At 42.2% G+C, this 11,272-nt stretch overlaps 1 protein-coding gene across 1 annotated transcript; it reads left to right on the top strand.

Annotated features, from left to right (window-relative positions):
• The first annotated feature begins 2,350 nt into the window (after positions 1-2,350).
• polr1f (RNA polymerase I subunit F) lies at positions 2,351-9,352 on the top strand. Its single transcript, XM_017720951.2, has 4 exons — positions 2,351-2,711; positions 4,667-4,808; positions 6,583-6,791; positions 8,748-9,352. The coding sequence occupies exons 1-4, from the start codon at positions 2,407-2,409 to the stop codon at positions 9,196-9,198; spliced, it is 1,107 nt and encodes a 368-aa protein (XP_017576440.2). The 5' UTR covers positions 2,351-2,406; the 3' UTR covers positions 9,199-9,352.
• The last annotated feature ends 1,920 nt before the right edge of the window (positions 9,353-11,272 follow it).

Below are 11,272 nucleotides of genomic sequence, written 5' to 3' on the forward strand. Positions count from 1 at the left end.
TCAACTCTGAATGAGTTTGTGTATATGTTAATTGTCTAATGATGCAGACGTTTAAAAAAATGGATGAGATTCTCCTTTAAGTGTGCATTTCCAAAAGCATATCGCTGTTGTCGGAAGAAAACCTTGTATCTCCAAAAAGCAAACTTTGCAGGAGAAGGAAAAAACCTTCTTTACTTTTAATGTAAGTCAATGGAACCAGACTTCTCCAGGTCATTTTGGGCCATTTGGTTTGGTCCATTCTTCATGAATTTTACACACTACGTAAAGGGCAACCAGTATTTTCAAATTATGTCAAAAACTGACAAACAACAAAAATGGAGATACCAGGTTTTCTTCCAACATCAGCGATGTGTACTCAGATACATTGCATTGCTGTGCAGGATTCCTTGATCAGAGATGAGTCAGTTTGGACCTGTGATGGAAACTCATTCCACCATACAGCAACAAGGACTTTATAACAGAGAGATTTGTGCCTTGTAAGCATGTTTCAGTTGTACAGAGGGACATGCCAGCGGTCCTGAAATCAAAGACTTGAGTTAGGCTGCAGTTCTGAACCATAGTTTGGAGAAAGTGCAGGACTGAGTTCCTTAAGGCTTACAAAGAAAGAACAACAGAGTTTTGTATTGATCCTTGCTGCCATGCTGGAGCCAGTGGAGTGCTTACAGAGTCACATAAGAGAACTTCATAAGTTATAGACCAGATGAGCAGCAGAGTTTAGCATGTGAAAGAAGGCCAGAGAGTAGGTAGAGGTCAGTCTAGTTCAGTCTTGCGAAAAACATTGGCTCTGAAAAGATTATGATAATTTTATTAAAATACACTGTATGGTCAAAGGTATGTGGACATCTGACCATCACGCCTACATGAGCTTGTTAAACATCCCATTCAAATACCGCAAACATTAGTATGGAGTTGTCCCCTCCACCCAACCCCTTACAGCTATAACAGCCTCCGTTCTTGTGGGAAGATTTTAGAGCCTGTCTGCCAGAACGGATCAACAGGAGAACTATTGGCTGATCTTTACTTTTGGCACATGGTATTCTAAATGTCTTTCCAGCCTAAACCTAGAGTTTAGCCTGTTATACAATACCATAGCACAGCATCATATCCCTCAGCTCCATCACTTTGACAGAATTCAGGATTTTACAATGATTTTGATAACATGCTTTTGTTCACTCTCTACAATATCCAGCATGCATTATATAAATATGTATATCCACTATTTTTGATATCAGAAATTCAACATGAGCATGTAAAAATGTTACTATTAGTACTAAAAACATAGAAGCAGGCATGTAAATGTCTAAAGTGTCCAAATTCAACTTCTGGTTGTAGCAATTCTGTTTCCTGCACGTAAGATTGCAGTTTACACTAGTAACTATTCATGTTTTCCCATTTAATTTTAATGGGAGGAACTGACATTATTCATAAATCACATAATTCAGAACCATTGGCCAGCTGTGTTTGCGCACAGAGGAATTAGACCTCTGCATTTAATCCATCCGTGTAGTGAAACTACACTGGTGAACACACACACACGAGGGGGTAGTGAGCACACTTGCCTGGAGTGGTGGGTAGCCCTATCCATGGCACCAGGTGAGCAGTTGGGGGTTAGGTGCCTTGCTCAAGGGCACTTCAGTCACGCAGTGTCATCTCAGGGGATCAACCCAGCGACCTTCCGGTCACAAGGCTGGCTCCTTGACCTCCAGCCCACGACTGCCCCATCACTACATGTACAAGTTCAAATTTGACCTGCTAGTTCAGTTTATATGTTGATGCTGAAATTCTACTTTCATTGCATTAGATGCTAAACTACTCATCAGTCAAAACTGTTACATGTAAAAATATACCGCCTGCATGTTAAAGTGCATGAAGGAACTGTGTTTGGACAATTTGAAAGAAGTGAGAAATCATTTGTTAAAATAATCCCTATAATAATACAATTCATTTAAAATTCCTAGGTGTAATTCAGATTAGAAATAATCATTATATTTACTTATTTCTTAACTACTACTATCATTATTATTATTATTATTATTATTATTATTATTATTATTATTATTTATAGAGCACTTTTCATACAGGTGGCAGCTCAAGGTGCTTTACAGACAGGTGATAAATCTTAACCAGAGGAACTATGAGTATTCAATGAAAAATCACATAAGACCACAGATCAAACAGAAAAGATGAGTACCAAAATACTTATTCATTTGTCGATTTATTTATTCACTTAGATCGTCAGTGTCTTCCTTTTAACGATAATGCTGATACCATCCAGCACCAGGCTTGGGACCCGCTGCCCTGCTAACCTTCCGTTTGTAGTTGTTATCTTCCTCCTTACCGGTGGGGGGCGGTAGTGCAGCTCGGGGTTCGCAGCGCTGTCTCTAACTACACGAGGAAACAAACCGCATGTCCTTTCCCTGCTTTACGGCAAACATGGCAAACTCGAAGGCGTCCGACGAGGATCCGAAACGGGCCGCTGCGTCCGCCGGAGTGTCCGCCGAGCTCTGTCCACCGGCGGGTGGAGGTGCCGTCGCTTCCCCGTGTTTGTTGCCGACTTTCGCGCAGGCGTGCGCGCTCGAGCAGGCGCCCTACTCGTGTCTGGTGATGCTCTCGAGCCGCAGACACGTCGCCCTGCCGCCCATGTACCTGAAGAAGAAGCGGACAGGCATCCAGGAGGAGCTGAACGCGGAACTCCTGAGATACTCTAACAGGTAGGTTAACGATAGGATTGTTCTGAAGTCTTCGTCTATTTTCCCCGTTCCACCTTAAATGGTGCAGCAGGTACGTTCTGGTGCCTCAGGTTGTGTGGAATTGCTGCACCATTTAAGGTAGAACGGGAAAATTCGCTGACTTGAGCTTCATCCTAGCTACCTAAGTTGATGTGGGCTGTTTAAATGTTTCAGCTGTTTATAGAAATGTCTGCATTTGTTAATGTCTAAAGGGAAATTCCACCAAAACTTACAGACTCAGGTTTCCTTACTGAGGTGGGGGTTGGAGTCAGGGGCCATAAAGTCTACCCCACACACACAGTCATTTTATTTACTATCTAAACCCAGCAGCGAGCCTAGAGTGAACCTTCTGTGTTTTTATACGTAATGTTCATGAGAGTCTGAGTAAAAGCCTCTATTTGGGGACTATTTTACCTCACATTGCCATGCATGTACCCCTCCGCCACAAATGTATAGAAATAAACATTTATTGGACTTATATCAACAGGACTTTTTAGGCCGAGACTTTATAAGTAACCTATCATAAGTCAATGTCCCAGTCATCAGACCGTGTGTTCATAACCAGTGTGTAATAACTCTGTGAAGGAGCATTTAAAGGCATTAAATTCTTCAGACGTCTGGTTCCTACCACCGCCACTGTGAACAGTTCTGACTCCGTAAGTTTATCTACCCGCTTAAACACGATGGATCTTCAAGGGTTCTTTAGGAAAGAAAATGTTTCTTGAACACTTAAAGGGTTCTTAGGTTAATAGAGATTGTTCTTTAGATGGTTCTAAGCAAAATGTCTTTGAAAAGGGTTCTATATGGCAGCAAAATGGGTTCTTCTGTTGTTACGAGCTTAACATCACAATAGAAGAACGCTTTTTGCTACTATGTAGAAGACTTGTATGTAGAACCATATGCAGCACGTTCTCAATCAGTCTGACGAACCCTTTCATGATGCAAAGAACCTAAAGAGGCTTGTTCTTGATGAGAACTCTAGGAATGTGCTTTTTCTTACAGCGACGAACTCTCCGACCCAAAGTTGTTGTTTCGCTCTGAATGTCCATGTAATTTGAAATAAATCCACTCCACCACGTCTTGAAACGAAGCTTGAAGTTTACTTTACCTTTTAACATTTACAAAAGAAACATGAACTAACTAAAATATCCGCTGATTAAATAAAATCTAAAAACAGAAACGCGAGAGTGTATGGTAGCCGACTCGGCCCATTATTAAAGCGACAGTACACATTTTTAAACCATATACGACAGACAACCTAAACATATGAATTCTAATTCTTTTAATTTCCCTATGTAATATTCATCATTTGAATCACAAAAATAAACATATCTATGAAATTATAAATTCAAACAAAATTATTTCTTTTTTAAACATTAATTTCTATTTATAACAACATAAGGTCTATTTTGGCCGCTACAGAACCCTTTAATCATGCAAAGAGTTCTGTGAGTGTTCGTGGGTCTGTATTGAACCATTTTCTTTACTAAAGAGCCCCCAAAGAACCATCTTTTTTAAGAGAGTAAAACGCAGCGTTTTTGCCCCAAATCACCCTGAATTACTTTGTTTACATCTTAACCATGAAATTATTGCATTTTGAAAAAAATCCTAACATTTCCATGGGGTTTGTCTAAACCAGGATTGTAGATCACTGGCTCAGTTTGCTAAATGGACAAATCAGTCATGTTCCATGTTCTGGTTTTCTGTAAGCAGTATAGCTATGGTGATGTTTCTGCCAAAGCACCCCTGATTTGCCTCATCAGTTGTTTGCCAGTTTTAGTAGGTCTGTCAGAGCAGTGAAATCACCAAACTCTGGCCTTTCAAACCTTCGCTTGGCTGTGATATTAACATCTGAGGTTAATGGGATCTGTGAATGCTGTTGCTGTCTTACTGATGATCTTCAGTCTTGTTGATAAGTCGGATATCTCCTGTCTCAGTTTGAAAGGTGTTCCCCTGGCATATGACCACATCAAAGTTTTAGAACCACATGGCAACATACTGGATGACCAAGGCTTCATTCACTTGGACATTGAGGCCTCGTTTGTGGTCTTCAAACCAAGGAAAGGAGAAAAGCTTGTGGTAAGAGTTTTCCTTCATACAGGTTTTTTTTTTTTTTGGCTTGTATGCCTTTTATCGTAAGGAGCTTATTGTAGGGCTACATAATTTTTTTTTTTATTGATTTTGATAAAATATTCAGTTTAATTAAAATATTCAAAAGCTGAAAAGCTAAAACCCATTTTAATAACAATATTTGAGAATCTATTAACTTTTGTGAGGAAACTGTTTCCAACTTTTTGAAATTCAGATTTATATAAAAAAAAAAAAATTACATATAAATCGGACTATTTAGCGTTGGGCTCGGCCAGGGTTGTGCCCTGTCTCTACTCCTGTTCATGATATTCATGGACAGAGTGTCAGGAGGGCATTATGTGTGGAGGCCAGAGGGTGGCATCTCTGCAATGTGCAGATGATGTTCTTTTGACTGGATCACATGGATGCCTCCAGCGCTCACTGGAGCGGTTTGCAGCCGAGTGTGAAGCGGTTGGTATGCAGATCAGCATCTCCAAGTCCATGGTCTTAACCCAGAAAAGTTTAAGTATCTTGGGGTCTACCAGTCAGTCTACGTCCCGACCCTCACCTATGGTCATGAGCTGTGGGTAATGACCGAAAGAATACATCCATCCATCCATCATCTTCCTCTTCTCCAGGGTTCGGGTCGCGGGGGCAGCATCTTAAGCAATGAGGCCCAGTCCTCCCTTTCCCCAGCCACTTCCACTAGCTCTCAGGGGGGGATTCCGAGGCGCTCCCAGGCCAGCTGGGCAATATAGTCACACCAACGTATCCTGGGTCTTCCCCAGGGTCTCCTCCCTGGTGGACTTGCCTGTGACACCTCACAAGGGAGGCGTCCAGGAGGCATCCTAACCAGATGCCCGAACCACCTCAACTGGCTCTTCTCGACGTGAAGAGGCAGCGGCTCTACTCCCGAGTCCCTCCCGGATGACCGAACTTCTCACCCTAACTCGGGACTTGTGTACCCTGCCCGGATCAGGGTTTCCGGGGCCCCACCCTGGAGCCAGGCCTGGGGGAGGGGCTCACCAGCAAGCGTCTGGTGGCCGGGCATTAATTCATGGTGCCCGGCCGGGCCCAGTCCGAAGGGGTTACATGAGTCCCCCCTCCCTTCGACCCACCACCAATGGGAGGGGCAGTAGTAGGGGTTCGGTGCTTTGTGGATCGGGCAGTGTCCGAAGGCATGGGCCTTGGCGTTCTAATCCTCGGTTGCGGAAACTGGCTTTGACCGAAAGAAGAAGATCGCAAATACAAGCGGCAGAAATGAGCCTCTTCGCAGGGTGGAGGGCTACACTCTATTTGATAGGGTGAGGAGCTCGGCCATCTGGGAGGAGCTTAGAGTAGAGCTGCTACTCCTCCCTATTGAGAGGAGCCAGCTGAGGTGGTTCGGGCATCTGATCCGGATGCAACCTGGACGCCTCTGGGTGGGGTTGTACCAGACACGGCCTACTGAGACAAGACCCTGGGCTTGTTCTAGGACCCGCTGGAGGGATTATATCTCCAAGTTGGCCTGGGAGTGACTTGGGGTTCCCGGGAATGAGCTGGAAGAAGTTGCGGAAGACAGGGTCATCTGGGATTCTCTGCTGTCTGAACTGTTACCGCGACCCTATCTGGGCTAAGCGGTTAACGATGATGATGATGATAAATATTGTTACACTGTGTATTGTTACCCCCCCCCCCCCCCCCCCATTTCTGCCATTTTGTCCACCCCACAGTTATGCTTAATAATTGATTTTGTGTAATGTTTAGATTTTATGGACTGTGTTTTATTGTGTTCTTCATTTAGGGTGTGATAAATAAAATAGCAGTGGGCCATGTGGGTTGCCTGGTGCACGGCTGCTTTAATGCCTGTGTGCTTAAGCCAGCTCAGCTGAACCTTGAGCAGTGGAGGGACTCCGGCCTGAAGCTGGGAGGCAGCCTGGAGTTTGAAGTGTTCCAGCTGGATGCTGATTCGGCTGGCGTCCTTTTGATTAAAGGAAGACTAGAGAAGCACAGGTATAATGAGCTTTGAAAGAATAGTAAATGTTTACCTTGTATTTATGTGTAAAAAGAAAACAAATATGGACAATTAATCACTGACGGGTCATATGAAACCCATTTACTGTACTGTCCGACCAGGAGGGCATTAGTACAGTCTAAGGGCGAAAGGCCAGGGTCTCAGCCCTTCTTTAGGGTTTGTCTCTGCATGTGTCTGCTTTAACCAAAATGTAGCACAGCCAGGACATGCTTAAAATTGGCCTTAAATATATGATGTAATGAAAGACTAGTTGCAGTTATCCTGGAGCCTAAAGTTTTTCTGTACACTCTTAAAAAGTGTGGTGCTTCAAGGGTTCTTTAGTAAAGGAAATGGTTCTACATAGAACCATGAACACTCAAAGAGCCATTCACATGATTAGAGTGTTTTGCATCCTGAAAGTGTTCTTCAGATTGATGGTGAATGTGCTGTAGATGGTTCTATGTAGAACCTTTTTGAAAATGGTTCTATGTAGCATCCAGAAGGGATCTTCTATTGTTTCTATTGCTTTCAAGCTTGTAACAAAAGAACACTTTTGGGCGCTATATAAAAAAAGGGTTCCATCTATAGCGTATTCATGCACATTTTCCATCAGTCCAAAGAACCCTTCCATGATGCAAAGATCACTTGAATCATGCAAAGGGTTCTGTGAGTGTTCGTGGTTCTATATAGAGCAGTTTGTTTAGTAAGTAACCCTTGAAGCACCATCTTTTCAACATCTTTGTCTGCAGATAACAGTATGTTGTACAGTGTCAGAAACAATATTCCTGGGTTTAGTTGACGTTACTTAAACCTGTTATTCACCAGGGATTGTTTGGTTTTTCCATTTGAATTTACATGACCAAATCAATTATTCAGTACATTTTCAGTAACTGCATGAATTAAATGAACTTTTTTTTGGTAAAAGCTCTCCTCAAATTAAGTTTTATAATCACACACATTGCTGTATGCTTACAATTTCCTGCTGAAAGCCAAAAATCTCAGACACTGTGTTTTGGGGCAGTCGTGGACTGGAGGTTAGGGAACCGGCCCTGTGACCAGATGGTTGCTGGTTCAATCTCCAGGGCCGAAGCACATGACTGAGGTGTCCTTGAGCAAGACACCTAACCCCCTAATTGCTCCCCGGGCACCGAGGGTTGGGCTGCCCGCCGCTCTGGGCAAGTGTGCTCACTGCCACCTAGTATGTGTGTGTGTGTGTGTGTGTGTGTGTGTGTGTGTGTGTCTATTCACTAGTGTGTATGTGGTGTTTCACTTCACGGATGGGTTAAATGCGGAGGTGGAATTTCCCCGTTTGTGGTATTAATAAAGTATAACTTATTTTATAAAAAATCATTTTTACAGAGCAGATCACTGAAGAGATGCCAGCTGTTTATAGTTTATAGCCCAGATTTGTGGGAAAATGGGTCGACTTTCAGTAGAAAAAACTGAGTTCAGCTTCTTTTATTATAAGGGTTTAAAATGATATCACTATCTATTTGACTGGAGAGAAGAGCTACAACCTCATACGACTCCCAGCTTCTGAATGTAGCTTATGAAATATGAAAGTTATGAAGAATATGAAGTGTTTTGGAAACACTGGTGCTCTCAAGGAGTTGAAAAGGTTAATATCTCAACACTCAAATTAACTTGTTTGCTAGTTTCAATGCTAACGAGTAGGAATAGACATCCTTAGCTACTTTAACCTTGTAGCTTCAGCACAAAACCAAAGAAGGAAGTGACTGATACCAGACATCTCTTGGCTGATTGACGATATTTGGATTTGGATGGAAAAGAGGGAATTTGGTTTGGCAGGAATTACTACTTTAAGTTCTCTTGCACACGATTGAGAGTATTGCCTTGTTTGCCTGGTCAGTTGTGAGTTTATTTTGTATTAGGTGGATTGTGTTAGCTGTGTCTGTGCCACCTTCAAACGCTGTGCTGTTTGGATGTATTTCCAGGGTACAGCAGCTTGTTGATTCCTTCGGCAGTGCAGCAACTGAGGAACAAGGTGAAAACATGACAGTGGACTCAGCCACTGCTGAAGAAGCCACTGACAGTGTGAGTCCTTCAAAGCCCAAGAAGAAAAAGAAAAAAAAGCACACGGACGTGGGGGTTGTAGAGGACATTAAGGGCAACCAGGCAGCTGAGGCAGAGAGCCATGATGTTAACAGTAGCGGAATGGAGGTGGACCCTGATGCCAGCATCCATACAGAGGAGAAAAAGAAGAAGAAAAAGAAAAAGGATAAAAGGCAGGAGGTGAATGAGGAGCTGCCTTCTCCCACCGAGCCCCCACACAGTGACTCCAGCGGATACATCAGTGACAAAAGCAGTCGGAAGAGGAAAGCACATGACAGTGAAGGTCTCTGTGATTACTCTGAAATACCTGTAGTCAAAAAGAAGAGCAAATGATTTTCATACTGTGACTTTTCTCACATTATACATGATGAAAGTGCCTCATTGTGCCAAGATGCCTTGAAATATATTGCCATTGGTAAGATAATTAAATAAAGGACAACTGGCTTGGCAACGTGTAGTTTCACCTTGCCACCAGTAGAGGACAGCATGTAGTCTTAAATGTCCTTTCTGTTTGTAAAGAGTTGTGGATTCAGAATTTAAGAGGAAAATATATGAAATGTCGTTGTGTGCGTTTCTGCACCAGGAATTACAGATTTATAAGTTGCTCCTTCTTGAATGCCACCTAAATTAATCATCAGTCTGATCAACCCAAAAGAACACAACACTGTCTTATAGGATCACTGTATTATTCCTCAGAACAATTCCAGAGTCTTTTTTTTTTTCTTCTTCATTTTTGTGAAAAAGGCTAAAGCGCCTACTTGCGTACCTGCCTGAGAAGGGCTTCCCCAGCTGGATCGAGCTCTGTGAGCCAGCACGCACTTGCTTTGCGCCAGAATTTCATGTCGAAGGTTATAAAGTTTCTAATTTTACATGCACAGGAAACATAAAGGGCCGTTCCAAACCTCAAAAAAAGATTTCTGACTCCAGAGAGAAAAAAAGAGAAAAAATATCTGAAGGAAAAACAGCGTTATTGGCAGGTGTTCAGTCTGTTCCATGCTGTGGCTTCTGAAGAAATATTCCCACCTCTACACACTAATGGTGGGTCTGTATGAGCTCCGTCCTGCAGGTGGATGCATTAGAGGCTGCTGATTAGCCATGTTTTTGTGAAAAGCCTGCTTTGCCCTAGAAGTGAGCAATAGAGCAAAAATGTAATATATGAAAGGCACAGTAGTGCCTAAACACAGAAAAGCAGTTTTTTTAACTTAAGTTTAAGAAGACAAAAAAAGGAGAGATGATTGCGTAATGGGCTAACATTTCAGTCCGTTCCGTGTTACTATAATCTTCTCACAAATGTGATTGAAATTTAAATGCTAATTTGGCTCATTATAAAGCCGGTAATGTCATTTACATTGCAACGTTTTGTGTTTCATGTGTTCATTTAGCCCTTACAGTGTGAGCTTTTGGTGAAAGACTGACTGTCAGCAAGTTTGACTAAATGAATTTGAAATTGCCATCAAATTAATGATCAGGGCATCAATAGATGGTCAAACTTTACAGAATGACAAATTGCGCTGCAGTTGCTATGAAAACGCATTTGTAGGCTGAGCATGGAAAGATAATTGGCCAGATGTAATGGAAAATGTGTGAAGTCCTCATGTAAATGTGTAGTGATCTAATGTATTGTGATAGTAACACTTTACAGTACCCCAAGTTCTAGGTCAGTAGTTCTCACACTGTTCCTCAGGGTCCCCCACATTTTTGAAGGAAAATGTGGATCATTTGGAAAGCCCTAAGGACCTTGTTGGGAACCACTGTTCTAGATACTAGCCCAGGTAAGTGTGGGATATCAGTTCCAGTGTACTAGATAATTATTTGGGAGTGCAGGTTCCAAGACAATCTAACTGATATGAAGGCCATAGTAAAATACCTCCTAAATATAACGAGCTGGTCGGTACAAATGGCGGCACGGTGGCGTGGTGGGTACCGCTGTCGCCTCACAGCAAGGAGGGCCTGGGTTCGATTCCCCGACCGGGGCCAAATGCTAATGTAATGTAAATATACACCTGCGCTAAATATCACTAATGTTACACGTTTATGCAGGAAAGTAGATCAGAAACACCTCCAAGGACCAGATAAGTTATATTGTGTAAACTTGCGGGACAAAAAACATATTTCTTGATTTTTAAGAGAGAAAAAAAACATACTGAGAATCATCGAGTTTCCAGTGATAATTTTTTTTTCCTTCTAGGTAAAAGTTGTCGTATGGAAAACTCTTTTGTACTTTAACTCGTGTGCCGTAAAGTAACCTGGTACTTTTAACCCAAAATAATAGCACAATGTTTTGGAGTTTGTACCACATACTCACTTAAAGGATACTCCATCAACTTTTTTTTTTAATTTCTGTACAATTCAGATGTAAATAAAGTGTGAAAGGTTCATTTTAAGGGAAAAAAAATGTGGAGAAACT

Source organism: Pygocentrus nattereri, chromosome 1 (assembly GCF_015220715.1).
Source record: "Pygocentrus nattereri isolate fPygNat1 chromosome 1, fPygNat1.pri, whole genome shotgun sequence".
NCBI lineage: Eukaryota > Metazoa > Chordata > Actinopteri > Characiformes > Serrasalmidae > Pygocentrus > Pygocentrus nattereri.

What these genes read in the sequence shown, in the direction of transcription:
- polr1f (XM_017720951.2), top strand. Translation starts at nt 2,407, where the DNA reads ATGTCCTTTCCCTGCTTTACGGCAAACATGGCAAACTCGAAGGCGTCC. An exon ending in GGAAAGGAGAAAAGCTTGTG is followed by an intron (nt 4,809 to 6,582) that starts GTAAGAGTTTTC and finishes TTCTTCATTTAG; the next exon opens with GGTGTGATAAATAAAATAGC. An exon ending in GGAAGACTAGAGAAGCACAG is followed by an intron (nt 6,792 to 8,747) that starts GTATAATGAGCT and finishes ATGTATTTCCAG; the next exon opens with GGTACAGCAGCTTGTTGATT.